This window comes from Spea bombifrons, chromosome 4, assembly GCF_027358695.1.
Source record: "Spea bombifrons isolate aSpeBom1 chromosome 4, aSpeBom1.2.pri, whole genome shotgun sequence".
NCBI classification, from domain to species: domain Eukaryota; kingdom Metazoa; phylum Chordata; class Amphibia; order Anura; family Pelobatidae; genus Spea; species Spea bombifrons.
The window spans coordinates 80,458,317-80,479,317 of record NC_071090.1 but is presented as its reverse complement, the minus strand read 5'-3'; the positions used below and the strand labels follow the sequence as shown (position 1 = coordinate 80,479,317).

At 35.9% G+C, this 21,001-nt stretch overlaps 1 protein-coding gene across 1 annotated transcript in view; it reads left to right on the top strand.

Annotated features, from left to right (window-relative positions):
- UNC13C (unc-13 homolog C) overlaps positions 1–21,001 on the top strand; it is a 208,279-nt gene that overhangs the window by 162,300 nt on the left and 24,978 nt on the right. The window contains exons 21-28 of the mRNA XM_053462529.1: positions 195–291; positions 945–1,088; positions 3,926–4,003; positions 4,361–4,438; positions 13,412–13,500; positions 14,355–14,504; positions 16,408–16,531; positions 20,490–20,546. Of these exons, the coding sequence (XP_053318504.1) occupies positions 195–291; positions 945–1,088; positions 3,926–4,003; positions 4,361–4,438; positions 13,412–13,500; positions 14,355–14,504; positions 16,408–16,531; positions 20,490–20,546 (817 nt within the window). The remainder of the gene's footprint in view (positions 1–194; positions 292–944; positions 1,089–3,925; positions 4,004–4,360; positions 4,439–13,411; positions 13,501–14,354; positions 14,505–16,407; positions 16,532–20,489; positions 20,547–21,001) is intronic.

Sequence of the window (21,001 nt, the reverse complement as noted above, 5' to 3'; positions counted from 1 at the left end):
ACAATCCATAAAGTTTAGCTTGTTGACATAAGAATGGTCCAACTGGGAAAGCTACAACATGGTCTATTTTATTTCTGTAATTTTGGTTATGCTCCTTAAGGGCCAGTGGACCCTTTTTCAGAAGAAGCTTATAACATGCATTTATGTACAGTATGCCCTGAGTGACATTATGTTTTTGTTTTTTTGTTTTGTAGGTGGTTTGAACCCTTTGTTATTCAGTGGCTGGATGAAAATGAAGATTTGTCAATGGAATTTCTTCACGGTGCTCTAGGCAGAGATAAAAAAGATGGAGTAAGTTTTGTCATCGTTTCAGGTTTCATACTTCATAACATGAATATAATCAGGCCTACAATCTTCTGCATTACTTGCTCAAAAATTCCCCTTAAGGCAGCAGTGTCTTGCCCCACAGGCACTCCCTCTGCAGTTGGCATCCTGAATACATTAAAAGGTACTAAGATCCTTTAAGACACAGAGTGCTAGATATGAAGTCATATCCCTTTGCGCCTTGTAATGTAGTCTATGGATGTAGTGCTGAACCTGCGCAGCTTTCATAGTGTAAGTAGGCTGGGACATCAAATATCCCCCTTGTAACTGGCCCATTGTGCAGCGGGAAACCAGGGGGCTTGATCGCTCCAAGTGCAAAATCTGACCCTTGGTTTTGTAGCAGGGGGCGGCTGCCCTATACCTGCCAGCCTAGACTGTATACGTCACTGCCGTAAAACAGTGTCAATGAGTTGTACAACATAAAGTATACAATTCAAATGAACACAAGGTTATTTGGAAAAAAAAAAATGTTCACATTTTTTGAAACATTGAACTGATGAAGCAAAGACATGTTTTGGGTTAGATATACATTGGTTCTGTGAAACAAATCCCGTTGAATGCATGTAAGAAGTCACTTTCATTTTTCTGTTATATTTATTTATTAAGAAGTGTGTATTTAGTTTCAGGCAACATCTGAACATGCCTTGTTTTCCTGCTCTGTGGTTGATGTCTTCACACGATTAAATCAGAGTTTTGAGATTATCAAGAAATTGGAGTGCCCTAATCCAGAAGCGCTTTCTCATTTAATGAGAAGATTTGCAAATGTAAGTTTGAATCAGCTGATTAACATTTGCTGTACATATATATATCTGTGGGCCAATTTTCTATACTGAATTAACTGATATATTTGATGCAGCAAATTCTATTTTATATTCTCTAATAATAATAGTGATACATTAATAATAGATTAATAATAGAGATAGATTAATAATTATATAGTTTCTTAAAAAACTATCCCATGCACTTATTATGCTAAGGTCCTTGTTATAAGTATCAGTATGATGTTCCTTTTTTTCTGCAAAGTCAGTGGCAGTACGAGAAAAGGGATTTGAGTCAACACCATTTAAGTTACTTCTCTATTTTCTATTTGACAACTCAAATCCCACTCTCCATAACAGCTCTCCCCTTCTCTAAAAGCAATTTCTCCTTCCCATCTCAATGAAAGCTCCCATTATAATTTGCCTCTCTTGCCAAATTCAATGTAGCTGATAGCCAACACTTCTATCTACTTTCTATATCTACCTTATAACAGTCCCTGCGTTTACTGTATGTAGATCGCTAAGCAGGGATGGATTTGGGATGACTAAGGAGCTGTGATACAATATGGCTCCCATGATGGTTATGTAGCAAGCCCACGGACACTTTGTAATTCTGCAGTGTGTACTTTTTACTGTTGTTCTCAGATAATAAAGGAAAGTTTTTCATTTGTGAATGGATATACATCTCTAGCCAACACAAGTCAGTTTGTCATAGGTCAAAATACTGTTACTGGGAGGAAAAATTGAAACTAATGCTGAGTGAAAATTCAGATATCTTCTTTGTCCCATTTAATGCTTTATGATATTTGCCATAGAAAATGTAACGCATAACCCATGTTCCCTGTGGTCAACATTGTCTTCTATGCCCTCCTACTCCTAGCCATCTGTCATTTTAATATATTTTTAGAGGGCGGAATAAGTCCTAAAAGTTATAAATGTGTTACATTTAATATATTATGGCAGGTCTGCTCATACATTTAGTAAGATTACTATTCAAGCAAAGTGTACCCTATTTTTGTGGTGCTTATCTGTGCCTCCATTGAAGTTGTCGTATAACAGAGATGGTAGACCAGTTGTGGAATACAGTTCCCATAGTTTGACAGGTGTGAAAAAATACTTTACAGTAAGAATGCTTTACAAAATAAACATGTTATTAGTTTATTTTTATCATTTAACAAAATGAGTGAGTGAGGAAAATAAAAATCAAATCAATATTTGGCATCACCACCCTTTGCCTTCAAAACCACATCAATTCTTCAAGGTACACTTGCACAAAGTCAGGGATTTTGTAGGCATATTGTTAGGTGTATAATTAAACAATAATACCAAAAGGTGCTAATGATGATCATTTTAATGTGTAGGTTGCAACACAATCATTAACTGAAACAGAAACAGCTGTTTAGGAGGAATCAAACTAGGTGAGAAACAAACTCAGTAACAAGGTGAGGTTGCTGAAGACATGTTAAACACCATACACCATGGCAAGACTGAGGACAGCAAAAAGACACAAGGTAGTTGTACTGCAATGTGGATACTGCATCAGTAACAGGCAGAAATTGCAAAGCAGACAGGGATTTCCAGATGTTCTGTCCAAGCTCTTTTGAAGAAGCACAAAGAAAAGTGCGTTTTGTTGAGGACCATAGACGTGCTTACTTCCCTCTGCAATCGGAAGATGTCCAGCAGTGCCGTTAGCTCAGCAATGGCAGAAAACAGTGGGACCCTTGTACACCCATCTACTGTCTGGAGAAGTCTGGTCAAAAGTGGTCTTTTGCAGCCAAAAAGCCATGCCTCCAATGTGTAAACAAGGCCAAGTGACAACTATTCACTAAAAACACAGGAACGATGGTGCAGACAAATGGCAGCATGTCTGGACTGATGAGTCAAAATGAGAAATATTTGGTTGTAGCAGAAGGCAGTTTCTTCACTAAAGGGCTGTAATCTATTACAAGAATGGCGTTTGCAGGCAACAGTGAAGATGGTGACGGTCCCTTACAAGTTTGGACCTGGATTTCTGCAAATGAAGTTGGGGATTTGGCCATAATTGATAGTCTCCTCATTGCTGCCAAGTACAGGCAGATAATTGGCCCCACATTTTGTAGCATGACAACAAACCCAGACATACAGTCAAATGCTGAATTATCTTCAGCGTAAAGAAGAACAGAGTCCTGGAAGTAATGGCATGGCCCCCAGGGCCCTCATCATCATGTTTATCTGGGATTACATGAAGAGAGAGAAGCAACTATGGCTGCTTAAATCCAGAGGAACTGTGGTTAGTCCTCCAAGAACAACCTAGCTACCGTGTTAGTGTACGTACAGGAATTGATGTTGTTTTGTAGGCAAAGGGTTATTACACCAAGTATTGATTTCATTTGGATTTTTCCTCTGTTCACACACTTTGGGATTTGTTAAATGATAAAAATTAACTATTAACAAGTCTATTTTTTAAAGCATTATTACTTTACAGACCTTTACAGACCTATTTTGACTTGTTGGAAAGAAGGTGACTGGAGTATTTCTTAGTTTTCTCTAAAGTATAAACTTTAAGGTTTAATTTAACTAAAACTAGGTGTCACATTTATTTTGATATGTTAGAAAATCACCTACTGTAGGTAAGTGTCTACTGGCAGTACTGGGTAAACATGTGAGGAAATGTATACCTATTTTTATGAGTAAGAACATACAGTATGTGTGTATGAGGAAAAAATATGGGCCTAAGGGATCCTATACCCCTCCCACCGGGGGGAAAAACTATTCCCTTCACCTCCTCTCATTTTTTACACCTTTGGAAACTATCTGGTATTAATATTATGTTCTATGTTTTTTTTGTTTGTTTTTTGTTTCAGACTATCAACAAGGTTCTACTCCAGTACGCTACAATTATATCAAATGATTTTGCCTCATACTGTGGCAAAGACAATGTGGTAAGTCCTAAATTCTTTACATAATTATTTTTGCAAGATCAGAATGTAACAGTCCAGTATGCATGGGACATAAAGATGTAACTAAATTGAACGGTTTTTAACCAAAATCCAAGGACTTTTTAAGACAATTTTATGAATAGGATCAAGACAAAATGTGAATATATACAAATCATAACACTGTTATGGAAAAGCGTGGTTATTTTTATGATGAAATATGACATTTAAGGCAAAATACCATGCAACTTTTGAAATATAATTTACATTTTACCTCAAGAATTGTATGGGATGTATCATAACCAAGGGCTAGACATGATTGACCAAAGCTTCCTTTTAACAAAACATTTTTCTCCCCCTTAGCCGTATATTCTAATGAACAACATTCAGCAACTAAGAGTCCAACTGGAAAAAATGTTTGAAAACATGGGAGGGAAAGACGTAAGTGAATTATGTGTTTTTTATTCTTTTGTTTATCATGACGTATGTTTAGAGATCATTAGCTCGAATCTTATTTAACAGATTGCACCCAACATATTTAATCTTACTTGAAAACATAGCTAGCGACATTGTTTTACTAATTAAATTATAATATACTCATGGATTATAACATTGCATTGCATTAGGATGTGCGTTTTTGGTAGCATAGGCTAATCTGTAAAAAAAAGAAAATACGTATAAAATAATGGGATATCACAGCTTATGTGTTGTTCCCAAATTCACAACACCTCTGTGTATACTTGTTTATATGTATCTGTGTTGATGGTTTTGTGCTTTGTGCTTTGTCTGTAATGTGTCATGTCTTTGTCCAATGCCTTTAACTTGCAATCGACTGAGCAGGAGAAAGAAGGAGCAATAGCTTTTTATAAGGTTTGTGAAGGTTGGCATGCATTGGTATATACAGCCATGCATTTCCTAATATCAACATGAAAGGATATTGTGACTGGGCCAGCCAAAGACCAGAACACAAAATGATGGACATCAAATTAAATAAGATAGTGACACATTTTTAGAAATATTTGTAAATAGTGCAAATAATAAAATATGCCGTATAAAGCTAAATGGCATTTTATGAACAAGCTCTAAAATCCAATACAAAATAATTTACGTTGCTTAATTTGTTTCTAGAAAACTGGTCTAAAACCATCAATCTATGTTTCTTTGAAAATTCTTTCCGATTTATAGTCTTCTGGGTAAACACTAGCAGTTTTTTATATTTAGTGTCTCAATTTGGTTAACATAGTATCTGAATTTAGAGGAATTATCTGATTACAGTCAATGTAATTGAGCTCCCGCGGCATTTCTGGTTTCACCACCTGGGTAGACCAATGTAGGCAAAGTGACCTCAAATTATCCAACAGGTTCTGGCTGTGTCACATCACCATACCTTTCCATGTGTTGGCCGTGCATGTATCTTGATCAACTTCTAATGGACAATGTTGACTTAAAGGGTGTTAAACATTAACATTCTTTGGAATGTATCCTTGTGTTTAACACTTCATAGTGTGTGTGGGTTTTGGTGCCAAGGTATGCCTGTCCAACAGGCACTGATTTTTTTCAGTCTGAAAGAACAAACTTTATGTTTTCAAGTTAAAAGTAAAGAAGCCTTTTGCCTCTAACAGAATATTCAATTTACGGTATATTTTCTTGACTAATCTTACATAAAATAGCCAAAGGGATTTTATTTTTGCTTCTGTCAGTAGATTTTACATAGGAGCTGAATTTCAGCATAGCAGCTGATTTCTAAAAACTGGATAAAATCAGATATGCACTACAATGATTGATTCTATAAAGTTGCATGATATGGGTTTGTTGTCCTACTGGAAAGACTTACACTGCCAAACACATTATTATTATGGAAATAATTCCTAAGTGATAAATGTTTCATAAACTGGAAAGGTTTCACTCTTTCTTATCATTTGGAACCTCTTTTGTTAGCCTCTTTGGCTTTTTACCATGTGGTAAATACGTTCCTTTTGAAAAGAGTAGTCAACTGGTCATCATAAAGCATGTATTCTCTAGCAAAATATTGAATTACCGCATTAAGTAATAATAGATTTCACATGAAGTAAGCAGATAGGAAAATCCCGAAATCTTTAAGGAATTAGGCTTTGCATCTTGTATGGGATATAAACAGTTGGTGTTTCATTCCTACGTGCATACCTTAAAAAAAACATGTGCTAAGCAAACTTATATCGATTGCCTTATTGTATCCCCATAAACCTACCACTACTAGATTGCTATGTTGCTTGTATGATAAGTGTGTCCCCTACTGGCATTGCCTGATCTGCCATGAATATATTAATAAAAATGTTCTTTATAAATATATACTAAAATGGTAAATATACTGTGCCTTTATGCCTAGCATCATAGGACTATGGTGGGAACTTACTAAGTGACTGCCTGGACACTGTATCCATCACTGTGTTCCATATACCGTTATGCGAATGAATGAATGAATTACATAATTTGCTTGCCTCTCCTGGTGAAGTTGCTCAGTTCAGCCTCTGCAAGCAATTTGCTTGGCTTGATCTGTGGTGACTTCTTTTCTCATTGATGGGAGAGAGGTCAGTTTGTGATATGCTGTGTGATAATTCTTTCTCAGCTGGGGAACAAAAAAGTGATTCATGCGCTTATAGTGATCAAAATAAAAATATTGAACCTGTTTCTGAAAGCAAATTCCTTTTGATAAACCGGCTCATAAAAGGAGAGAAAATAAAACCAAGAAAAAACATATAGTGTAGTATTCCAGAAATCCTTATTAGTGATAATTATGCATCAAATTCGCTCACTTTACCCCAAAGAAAGCAGACACTTCAGGGGATCTTGTGAAAAACTTATTTATGTAGAGGAGATTTTTGAGACCTCAAGTATGTGCTCATAACAAGGTGGGAGCAAAAAAAGACAAAGAGCAACACAATAGTGAAATATTTTATGAAATCCTGATTATTTAAATATGCATCAGATGCACTCACGTGTAATCAAAGATTCAATAGGCACTTCAAAAGTAAGGTAGGTGGAGTAGCCTTCAATACACCCCAAGAGTAGGTATGAAGAAAAAACTTTTCTCTATCGGATTGCTATATCATTCATCCGTGTCACAAATAGACTTAAACAATATAAATAACATTTATTTTCAACAGGAAATGGAAAATATAAAAAATTTATAAAATAAAAAAAAATATAAAAAGTCACATGTTGCGCCCTTTCATGGGCTTCTGCCTACCAGAAATGTACCCTGCTTAAAAAACTATTATATATAAATAAGATGCCAAAAATACCAGAGCATTGCAGTATACAATGCTACCTTTTTATTGGATTAACATAATACATTTAAAAGACAATCTTTCAAAAGTTATCCTCTCTTCCTCAGCTACTGCCTCAGACCTGAGAAAGAGAAGAAAACTCTCAAAAGCTTTTCTGTATAATTTACAAATAAGTGCACAGACAGAGAGGCAGGCTCGCGCACTGCCTTGTTGTTGTGAGCAGAGCCATAGCTGGCTCGTTTTACTACCGACTCAAAGTAATATTGTGCCCCCTCAGCTATTTTTCTTACATAGGTTATTTTACTGACACTGCCACATACCTGCCCATAAACACACATATACACATACACTGCCCTTACACATGACTGCCCTTACACACTGCCTTTTAAAACACATGCCCATAAACGCACACAAACACCTGCCCGCACATGCTGCCTTTATACGTACCTGTCCATAAACACACATATACACATACACTACACTTACACACACACCTGTCCATATACACACATATACACATATACTGCTCTTACACACGCCTGTCCATACACACACATATACACATATACTGCCCGTACACACACTTCCCATATACACACACATACTGCCTGTACACACACTTCCCATATACACAATATACACAGAAACTGCCCTTACACAAGCCTGGCCATACACACACATATACACATATACTGCCCGTACACACACTTCCCATATACACACACATACTGCCTGTACACACACTTCCCATATACACAATTTACACATAAACTGCCCTTACACAAGCCTGTCCATACACACATATACACATTCACTGTCCTTACACAAGCCTGTCCAGACACACACATATACACATTCATTCCCCTTTTACACCCTGCCTTTACCCACACATATACACATACACACACCAGCTTACAAACAACCAAAAACCTACACTGCCCTTACACACACCTGTCCATACACACACGCATATATATATATATATATACACGTACACTGCACTTACACAAGCCTGTCCATAGACACACACATATACACACACACACCAGCTTACAAACAAACAAATACCTACACTGCTCTTACACACACCTGCCCATACGCAGACTTTCATTGCTACCTGGCTAAGAAAGATGGAAGAATGTGTAAAGGTGGTGGAGCTCATCTGGAACGCAAGGGGACAGTTTGAGAGATAAATCGCTACTTGGTTTTTACTGGATTGAACAGGTTCATGCTCTCACATCCATGCCTCCCACCAGAAGCACAGACAACTTCTGCAATCTACTATTTATATATTGTCTGGGTTTGGGGGTCATTTGGGTCTGATCATTTAATGCCTTGCCTGGGTATTTAATTGTCTCTCTCCCCCACCTCTGCAGTGCTAAATGTTGACCTTCTGCATAACATAAAGTATTACAGTTTGACAGGATGATTAAGACTCTCACTTCTTCTCTATTTCATATCTTCTTCCCCCTCCATGATCTTTTCTTTCATAAACTCGGATTTCCATTTTTTCCTATTTTATTGTGAAAGGTCTTAATGCATTGTATTGAACTTCTACCTTTTTCTTTCTTCTCTGAAATCCTGCAACATAATAGATTGAGAAGATGAACAAAAAAAAAAGCAGTTTAATTATTTAGCAACCTTCTGGAGATTATACATATTATATTGACAAGAAGTAATGGGATTATTCTGACAACTTCACAACATTAAGAACCAAATCAAAATAACATACAAATACGCATCATAACCAAGGACAGCATCGATTTCTGTGTTCTAGTTATACCCTTGGGCAAAATGTATCAATAAACTAGATGGCGCATGTGACTGCTGGAGAAAATGTCTTTCTGATTTTTACACTGAAGGAGGTCATTGCTACAATATTTAAGCCTTGTAATAATTCAGTGATTAAAGACTGCAAGCATGTTTCAGCTATCCATCTTCCTTCATCATATGGACATTACAATAATTGAGTGACTGATACCACAATATTATTTATTGTATTTTGGTGGTAGACGTGACAGACACCAAATTACCTCCCCAGGGTTATCAGCACACATTGTGATATTCCATGAGCAGCAATTGCTCTATTCTCCCACTCAACGTATCTTCAGTTTTCTACGTCAATGTCCTTCTATCATATTTTTTGTCAAAACCTGTTTTTCTGTTGTATTTTTCCATATTCCCTAAAGTTACACATATAAATTGTATTTCTTGCACACCAGCTGTCTGACAGTATGTAAAATTCAATTTTGCTGCTATTTAAGTTCTTCTTTCTTCTTTCACGAGAATATCTAACACAATGTTTGCTTCACTGGCTCTTAAAGGAAAACAAAATTCTGGGCCTTTAAAAGAACACTTTGTAAATGTTGTGGTTAAAGTATTAAATGGACCTTTAAAGCTACTAGGCCTGGATATAGGTAGCTCATATGTATATAATGATACTACCCCCTCACTTATACATGCAGCACCTTAACACCCTTATCATAATGCTATTTGTTTAATTTTTAGTACATGGTGTGAGAAAACCATTTCAGATTAGGGTCACTTTTCAGGATTTTAAGCACAGTCCTAAAGCCTAGCCCCCAGGGCCGGCCTTAGGGGTGTGCGACCTGTGCGACCGCACAGGGCGCCGTGGTTGCAGGGGCGCCTGACTGGGACTTAGATTAAAGCATCGTTTTTTTGTTTTTTTTAAAAAACTTTATTTAACATCATTGATGTTAAATAAAGTTTAAAAAAAAAAACGATGCTTTAATCTAAGTCCCGGTCAGGGGCGCCGAGCGGTTGCTCGTGAAGTTCTCGGCAACCGATCGGCGCCCCTTACTCTCCGTGACTCCGTCGCGGTGCCAGCATCTCATGTTGAGCGCCGGACTATACCGGCGCTCAACATGAAATGCCGGCAGAGCGAGAAGACGGATGCCTCCCGCTCTTACAGCAGGACTCCGGCAACAAGGTAAGTGGGGGGGTAGTTTGAAGGGGCAGAGGGGAGGGGTAGTTTGAAGGGGCAGAGGGGACGGGTAGTTTGAGGGGGGGTAGTTTAAAGGGGCAGAGAGGGCGGGTAGTTTGAAGGGGCAGAGAGGGGGGGTAGTGAGGGGGGCGCCAGAGGAGTAGTCCGCACAGGGCGCCACAACGCCTAAGGCCGGCTCTGCTAGCCCCAATTCTCTCTTCTGATCGCACATATTGCAATTAGCAATCCAGGCTATGGAGCCCTGCTTGCTGATCATAGTGTGATCAGCACAGACAGATAAGCAGGAGATGGATAAATATTTTTTCCAAAAAATGAACAAAGAAATATACAGATATTATAAATAAAATAAAAAAGAAAATAAATACAATTTATTGGGAGCTCACCATTAATACAAATGTATGAGATGACCAAAAAAGGGATCTCGAGCCATACTGGACTGGGAACAGTGCAAAAATAAAGAGGAAAATATTTTTTTATTTTTATTTTTTAAAGTGCCACTTAGACCTGCCACTACAAGTAAAAAAAAATTTAAAAAAAATGGGTTTAAATGTCCAGCACAATGTACCTGATGCAGGCTTAATACAAATCCTTGTCTGAATACTGCTGTCATCCAGTCTTGTACAAAAAACACCCTACTCGCCAAATACTCCAGAATCCATACACATAAGGTCGGTGAGTGTGTAGTGTCTCTCATTCTTGTGTTCTATCACTGAGGTGCCTGGATTATTTTTAAATACTATGAAATAGAGATGGAACAAGACTTTCTGTATTTGTTTTCATTTAAAGTAGATTGGAAGTGCACTTCCAAGTCATATAATTTACCTTCATTAAGACTGTAATTTATTCTTCTACATATCACTGATTCCTTTTGTGCTTGGTCAGTTTACGAGTAAATCCTTTAAGGATGAAATGTGTCAGACTGGATTGTTTGGAGTTATATCTGTCTGTGCAACAAGGATGAAATAAACTTCCGTGCTTCTTTAATTATTTCTAATCTAGTATGTTTACATCATGTGATTGCAAGATATACTTCTGTTTTATATTTTGTAATCACTTCTGTAAACCTGAAAGGTAAGTTTCCCTGTAAGTCTGATTTTAACATCTATTGGTTGGGTATCATTAACTCAAGCCCGCTGATGTATTTTTAGCTCCTGAGCCTGAAAAGAGTATTAGCAAGCCCTTTACTTTGATTTAATGTCTGGCCTTTTCAGTTACAATTATGTGAAGTGTTTTAACCTTGAGTTAGGCATATTACTCCATTAAGATCATTGTGGGAGTTTGTGCTTGAAAATAGCATGTGCTTTCACGCAGAAAGAATACACTCAGGATCTAGTCATTTTAAATAGCATAGACTGTAAAGGTTGGCATGTGAAGGAAAATATGTGTTAGCCATGAACCATAGAGCTAATGCTGTAAGAAAAGCATAGATGCTGTAGTGCAAAATTGAGGCATTAGTAGACATTTCCTATTGGTTGATGTTGTGACCGCACCAAAACTGTTATTTTTATAAAAATATATTAGCAGTTTTTGTTGTTCTCACAAGGTAAATAAAACAAATGTAATGGTGCAGTTTAAAGTATGGGCGTATTTGGGAATGCTCAAGTTTGAGCTGGAGTCTCTGGTTTAAGCGTTTCTTCTCCTGGTAACTCGTCTCTCTTTCTAGGGTAGGGGAGTGGTGTTTAGCCACACCCACTCCCTACCCTGTTCTCAAACATCTAACCACACCCCTCACATGGATAGCACCGCCCTTTTGTTTGGCTTGCCCTGCCTCCTTGTATTAAGTGGATAGCCTACCCTGGGAATTTCCTAGGTATGGGATGTGTAAAAAAAATTGCCTTCTTACAGAAAATTCTCCCAAAGCATTTAAGTGTTTAATGTCCACTATAAAGCTAACTATTAAAACCATAGTTCCCAGGTCCATAGTGGCAGGTGTAGAGTTTATACTCTATAATGTGTGGCAAATGTTTACTTTTGTGTTGCTTTCCTTGGGGTGCAAAGCTGGGATTGTTTCCTCTGTAAAAAGGCTATTAAGGCAATATCACTGGCTCTGGTGTAAATAGTGTTCTTGCTAAAATGTGACAACTGTAAATGTCGTTTTTACAGTTCAGAGTTAATCTCATAAACCCTCATACCTTATTAACATAGCCCCAATGCGTCCAACTGGTTAATGTAATAACACCATTAACAAGGATGGGGAGTTACATGGAGTTACCAGTTCAGAAGGAACACTGCATCTTTCCATAATTCAAACTGTTCTGTTAGTTAAAACTATAATAACAATTAGATACATTATTTTAATAAAAATATTGAAACATAAAAGCATACCATAAATGCTCTCTACTAAATATTACATTACCCAACTCTGGAACGTATACATTTATTATGTTTACTAATGCCATAAACTGTGTCTGTGAGTAAGCAAAACATTTGGGGTGATGACAGATGTTCTTTAACCGAAAGGTCTTTTTAACTTGTAACCTCTCGTATTGTCTTGAGAGTAGAATACAAGGTTTTGCTTCCTTTATTTTAAGATGTGATCAATTGTCTTTAACAACATATCACTTGGAAAAACTGCTAAAAATGTTTTATCTGTCCACATGGGATTATGAAATGTTACCAACGTAAAACATTTAGCTTAGTGAATGCAGGGCAGTAAGTATTCCACTGTGGAGACTTATTATTCCCATATTATCTATTTCCTTACTATAATATATTTTATATGGGATTTCAAAGTCTGGATGTGGTTCGTTTTACATGTAAGTGGTTATCAAAGCAGTGCTTCTAGTAAAATGTTCATATTGAGAAGCAGAACACACAGAAATGAGTCAAGTGTTCAATCTAGAAATGTATCTTTCAAATCCATGACTCAAACGCCTTCTGTTGTTAACCCTGTAAGAGCCAAAAGCGTGTGCTATGTCATTTCTGTCGTCCACCTCTGGTTCTGAAATTGTACAAACAGTATAATAGTTTCCAGTGCAACTGAAAATTGCGGGGGGTTTTATCCAACAGGTGCAGGCATGCCAACGATCTCTTGAGTTGTCAGATCGACAAATTTTGTAGATACTGCGATTACCTTTTATAACTCAGGCATCTGCAGTAAATATATTTACCCAGAATGACTACTATAGGGGTGGGTTGTTTTGTTGTACATACGAGAAATGACAATAGGTGTTTTTTCTGTAGCTGGACCTTGAAGCGAGTGCGATGCTGAAAGATTTGCAAATTAAGCTGAGCACCGTGCTGGATGAATTAAGTTCAACATTCGGCACAAGGTAAGGCATTAAAATCTAATTGAATATAAAACCTTCCAAGTATGTATTTCATGCTGGTTTTATGCATAGAAGAAAATAGGAAAAAATGAAAAGTTAAAAGGGTAAAAATGTACCTAGTTTTTGAAGTATTGTCTATCTATGGCTAACAATATTAGATATTTATTTAATAGACATATACACATTTATATGCACAAATGTCATATCCAGATAGCTAAACAGAGCATTAGAAGGCAAGTGGTACCACACTACAAATATCAGTAAGTAAGCTTTACAGAAAAGTCTTGAAAAAATTCTAATTGTAAATGATAGCCTCATTCATCACACTATCCCACATTTCAAATGGCTGCATTCATTTGGGGGGTTGCTACTGGCTAGGTCATTGGTTTGTCTAGACTTTTTTTTTATATGACTATAACCTATTTATAGTCTTTTATGTCATGGATTTAGAAAAAGAATATTTTCACCCCCTTTAACTTGACATACACACAAATATGACTTATAGGGCTGTAGAACACTATTATACACTCATGCTCAGCAAAACTCTAAATGCTTAACGAGGAGCTTCAAGGAACTGAGGTTTGAGGTAGGGATTGAGGTTAAGTAGTTGGTGGTTTATCTGAAAAGAATAATACATTATTTATTCAATGTGAAGAGTCAACCATAACAAGATTTTGTTGCCAAGCATAAATGGAATTTTTCTCATCTTACCAAAATTCCTACTGTTTATGGAAAGCAGAGAATATGACTTCCACAAACATGTCTTTAGATGCACACTCTGTATTTTATTTTTAGCTGTGTTTTTTTTCTCCATTAGTTCTTTGATACTTTCTATTAACACTATTCTGCTTTTTCAGTTTCCAGAGTGTTATAGAGGACTGTGTAAGGCAAATGAGTGTGGAATTAAATCAGATGAGGGGCAATGGAAATGCATCTGCAAACAGGAACAGCGCAGCAGTGGATGCAGAAATTGTGCTGCGGCCCCTCATGGATTTCCTGGATAAAACGTAAGTATTCATTTGCTCTTAAGACGCAACATTCAAGATAGTGCTGGGTTTCCGGATATTCATAAACTGGATGAGATCTGTCTTTATGTCTATTTTTGGCTTGGTCTTACAAGCAAGATAAACATGTAGCCTGGCTCTCATTGTTGTAAAAAAAAAAAATACCTGATTGTTTTATTGGGTTGATTTAAACATTTGGATTTGAAAAAGAAACATAACGCTGTTCATAGTTTTAATGACATCATATATCATTGGATTTACTAATTTAATAATTGTTTTCTATGTTTCACTGCATTACCTGGGTGACCCTTATGGCAGTCTTACCTATTACGTAAAAGATTTACGTTTTGGTAGCCAGATCTTATCTTTTGATGCTTCACAAGCCAAATATAAGTTGCCCAGATCTGAATATTTCAATTGTTAGGTGTTTTTTTTTCCACTTAAAATCAGTTGCAGATTTGACATTATTAAATCATTTTCTGAATACTTGTAATCAATTTCTAAACTACAATTGTTATTAGAAAAAAGTTTCCTTTTTTATGGAACATTATGAATAAATGGGAAAAGATTTTTATCTGGAAACCTAGCATAAAACATAAAGCTTTACTAGAAAAGCAGTTCATTGTATTAATTTACAATGGGATCTCATTTCTGCTAAAATCTACCCTACTACATCTAGCTTATGTCGGCAGTGCCACAGAGTTACAAGGAATGCAACTGCATATATATGGTGATCTTGTGACCTTTAATTTAATGTTAACCAGTATTTATACCACAAAATGTTCTATTCATTTAAAATTTACCCTTTGAGAAACATGCAAATCGAGATTTAGCCATCAACATTTTATTAGCCGTTAAGAATTCTCTTCTGAGACTCTGGAAGAGACAAGAGATCTTGGACTGAAATCAAATCTCAAATTAGCCATCAGTGTGATTTTGAAAAGTTTTTCTATTTATCTAATAGAAATGAGCATTATGATATCTGGTCTCCCTGAGAGAAAGCTATATTTCAGGTCTTTCAGCCCACAAGTGAGTTAACTCTGAACTTGGCGGCGTGTCTCGACTATAAAGTACTCTTTGACCTTTGTTTGAAGAGAATATATTTTCAAAGTGTGGAGCGGCTCTTTGTTGGGGTATTTTTGTGTACTGTTTGCAATATATGAGATGCTTAACTTATGACGAACAGTTTGCTATTTATGTATTTATTATGAAAAGATGTTGTATATAAGCCTGGCCAAATGGCAATTAAAACACATTTGAAAGTCTGTAATCAATCAGAGGAATCTCTGATCTCTGATATTTCATTACCCAAGGAATTGTTTGTAACAGCAATTAATGAGTTAAATAGCATTGTAAGAAATACAAAGTATACTTACCTCCACTATAGCAAATATACTATAATAGGTCCATGCTGTTGCTATACTAAATCTAATGCTTTACATATAGTAAGTCAGTATAGGAAATGTAAGGATACTTCAGAAATTTAAATATTGATGCATCCCACATTTAAACAACGTAGCTCCTCTTGATTTTAAAATTCTGTTTCCCATTTAATTTCAATATGAAATATTTCATTTTAATAGGAAACGCATGTTTTAGTATATTGTGCTACCATACTAATAGGCTGTATGAAAGGCTCTGCTGCAATAGTTTTGGACACAAATTATCCTTTCTGTATTATTAAAACACTATATGTGAAACATTATTATCTTTGAGTGACTCAAGTACAATGGAATGGTCCAATTTGCATGAATATTGAATTTGTTTATCTGATGATAACACTACTTTTCAAACATTACACCAGAATCCCTTTTTCTTTTGAAAACCATTTGTGCCTCAATGAACCTGTGCTGTGCCCCTGGACACAACAATATTCCATGAATAATACTTAAACGTCTTATTTCAGGTTATCCGTGTCAGCCAAAATATGCGAGAAGACAGTTCTAAAGCGTGTGCTGAAAGAGCTGTGGAAGTTGGTACTCAATAAAATAGAGAAACAAATTGTACTGCCACCTCTAACAGATCAGACTGTAAGTAACAGATTCATTACCTAGAACAGTAATTCGCTTTCTTAATTATCTGCCTGTGTAGCCTGATCAATGATATACTGAACCTGTGGGTGCCGTGCCCATCAGAATGGGAGCTTGTATAATGCAAATAATATGCTAACCAGTTCTATTGGAAACCTGACTTCAGGGCTGATCAATACATGAATGTACTGTACATCACCTAACAGAAGATTCAGTGTTCGGTAAATACCAGGCACATGGCTTCTATTGATTAATTACTTTGGCTCAATATGTAATTGTATAGGACAGATACAGAAGACAACCTTCTCATGAAAGTAAATCAGAACTAGTTAGAAAGTGATCAGGTTTAGAAGCAGGTAAGTGTATTTGACCTTTTTAGTAACACAACGTTGTGTAATAGTAGTCATACACTAGAAACATAGAATTGGATGCCCTTGTGACTGTGTAGGAAACATTTAATCACATTAGTTTATTGTTAAATCTAACAGCACAACCCATTTGTGCCTTTTAAGATTACAGTAAATGTCATCAACTATATTGTTGTAAATCTGACATTGCAAACCAAAAATAGAAAAAAGGGACAGCAGATAGATCAGAATGGGAAAGAATATTATGTGGCTCTTCCTTTACTGGGATTGCCGGTTAAAAGCAAGGAGAGTACTTTTTGTAATTTTGTGTAATTTTATCTTTGCACATAGTTGCATTTGTTCACTCATCCCACATTTTTGATTGTATTGACTAGAAGTCTTCATACACTTTGCATTATCTGATGTTACATACAAGAAAATAACTTCACTCATGGATATAAACTGCTGGATGAATTATAGAAAATAGAAGTAATAGATTTAATGGTACTAACTGCAAGTAGAGAATTGCATTATCAAAGCTACCCATGTGCATTTGCTAGTACACTATATGAGCTTAAACCACAGCTCCCAGCAAACTCCTTCTTTTGTGAATAAACGGCAACACCAACGCAATTCAACAATTCTAGTTGTTCATTAAAGGGCACACACATATGCATATATATATATATATATACATAGATATAGATAGATAGATAGATAGATAGATAGATAGATAGCAGTGTATTTTACAACTTTAGGTCTAATTTAAGCCTGCGTATTATAAAGCATTATGTAGCATATTTGTGATTTACAGTACCAGAAAAAAGAACAATATAAGAAAACAATAACAACAATGGGACTGAATACCCAGGATATTGCCATAGCAGGACACATCTTATTTTGTTAATTATAAAAAAAATATCTGTATGCAAAGTTGGCATAAATTCCACTTTTCCATCCTAGGTCTAAAATTAAATAATTACAAGATTAGCATGATTGTTTTTAGCTATAATAACACCAAACTGATAATTTTGTCATTTGCACTGATACAGAGCCACAGAAATTGCTCCTTGCAAAGCTGCCAAAAAGCGCAAGTAATTACAGTTCTTGGGATAATTGTGATGTAACACATTTTAACGTTACATGGTAGTAGCACGATAAGCAGATGGTCGTTTAACAAAAAAGGGGTAGTATCATCTTATAACATCCTGACAGATTCTGGCTCGGTTTCCTTATTTGTTTATCCTGGTTGTGTATTTATAATCGCTGTTCGTAGGCAAGCCTACCAAGTGTTATTAGCAGCTATCTTCTAAAGTGGCAGCACCCTAATATGAATGAAGTAAAAGAGACAAAAATAATAAGACATAGATGTATCTAGTAGTTATTTTTATGTACTTGTGTATGCTTACATTATGTTAAAGGGGAGGTACAATAAGTGTAGTTGAATAGTAAGTATGGTAGTAATACAGCCATCTTGGATGTCTATACAAGTTAAAGCACATCAGTAAACAATGACCTGAAGAGCTTTAGGTCTGAAGGATGGGTGAACATACAGATGCTATCAAGGGGCGGAGGCAATTTATGAGCGATGATGCAAAAATAATAATAGGGGTGAAGTAATTAGGTCACTCCACATGGGCATTTATGGATCCCATCTTCCAGAGCCTCGGCTAATCATGCAAGTCTTATGATTAGCCGTAAAGTAGAATAGTTCAATACATTCTGGTTTTGTTACACAAACTGCAATGAGAGAAAAAAAAAGATTACAGAAAATACAAAGGAAAAAAAGATTACAAAAAATACAAAGGAAAGGCAAAAGGAGAGCAGGGAATGAAATCATGCTGGCATGATTCAGTGACGGTATGCTTAGTGTAAAAGGCATGAGGCAATTAATAATTTAGATTATGAACATAGGTTAGCCTTCCTGCTTTGGAAGGAAAAGATTTTAGAGTTACTGAAATCAATCAGATGAACATAATGCATATAAGTAAGATAGAGATGCCAGGAGTATGAGAGATATCTGATTGCATCTGATACTATCATGTTGTTACATTTTCGTTATCCAGAAATTGGTGTGCTGTTCATCTCTTCCAATTATTTTATTGCTGCATTGTTGCTAGTCAGGAGATATTTTGTATTGGGAATTACTCCTGTTATTTATAACGAAATCCCAAGTAGAGGTTTGCCTCATTAACTCACCCTCAGTTCCAGGAGACAGACACAGTTCCCTTCAGTGACGTACACAACCTGTGACATTCCCTATAAATCAAAGCTTTCATCTTTATTCTGGAATTTTGTGGTGTACCTAAAACCTAGAAACAACAATGTTACCTTGTCGTGTGTGTATATGCATTATCCTCTTCATGTTCTTATTCATATGTTATTTATTACATAGTGATGACAATTTGCGCAGTGCATATTACATACTTTAAAGGGTATTACAAACCCATTTGGCAGACAGCCAGAAAGAAAGTGAAATTAACAATCCAGAAGGAGTTGGGGACAAGTGAAGTACAAACTATATATACACCAACAGACAAAAATGATTTAATATAATTTCTGTATATTTCCCATTTTTGTGCAATTTCAAACATTACTACTTGGTTTGTATGATTGTTGCATAAACGTATTACCATTAATATGCATTCAGCTCCTTGAATTTTAAAGTCACATGTCTGCGTGATGCTGCTCTAAAATTATATTCCGGATATGGCATTTTGCCCTAGTTTCATTTTTTATGTTTCTTTTATTAAGAATATGAATATTTGAAATATGTAGTTGGCATTCCAAGGCAATTTGTATAATTTAAGCATTCAAAAGCCACAGAAGCTGAAAAAAATGTTGATGTGCTTTATGTTGTGTGAAAAAGTACAGATTCGATTTGTGATTTGACCCTCTTTCAGTGCCACATGGATGCTCTGACACAGAAAGAGTTGATTTCAACATTAATTATATTTATGAACACGGCACATTATCTCTGCTAGCCAGTAGCAATGACAGAAAATATAGACATATTTACAAAACAAGAACAAATTGCCAGAGCCAAATTTGTATCTGCAAATCTACATTAAATAACTATTAGGTTTTTGTGTTTTTCATGCATGTGTTTAAATGTTTGCATTTAGGAGTTTGTATTTCATTGCTAATTTTCATGTCAGTGGTGCCGAAAGCTGGAATTGAGTGCAAATATAATGGGCATAATTCTAGGAGCCATCTAAAATCCAGACAAAAGATAAAAAGGAAGAGAACAACTTCTAAAATCAAATGTCCCAGTAAGCGATTCGACTCCCAGCGCATAACGAACATAACCTGCTAACCTGCTGAAAGGTGTGATGACCCATTAGAGCCATTTTTTTAGTTTGAACTCCTCGTTAAGAATTGAGTCATACAAGGCCTATCACAGATAATCACTTTCTGGAAGTCTAGCTAGGTAACGCTGTTTTTTCACCTCTGATAGAGTGCTTTGATGTGGTAGGGGAATCACAATATGGACTAAAGCCTTGTTTGCCTAAATTTGTAGATTTGGATGTGAGTGCTGATAATGTGTTCTTGTTTATTACATATATATTTGTGTTTAATTCCATAAATGTTTTGTCTTTTTTTTATTTTAGGGGACCCAAATGATTTTCAGTGCCGCTAAAGATCTTGGACAATTGTCTAAACTGAAGGTAACATTGTTTATCCAATAACTACTCACCAGTGATATTAAACATTATTAAAACAAATGATGCGCTAAAATGCTATTCATTATAGAGCAGAGTAGTTTTACCCAAATTTTATGAAGTCACAAGTATTCACTACTAATATAATCACATGCCAATTAATCTGTTAAAAAAATTTTACTTTAAATTGGTTTGGGTCATCCCCCCTTTTATGACATCACTGTGTGGCACCACATGTAAATGATCTACTACAGCGTATATAAATTTGCATTTATTGCCACATAGTGATGTAAAGAATGGCATTTATACTAAAATCTAATCCTGGTTGTAGAATTATACATTTACTTGTAATTATCATAGCACAATGGACCAGTTTTCTGTGCGCTAAATAAAACACTCTATTTATATAATTAGTTTAAAGAACAGTCTAATGTGAATGAAATCTCTGCTATAGAAGAATG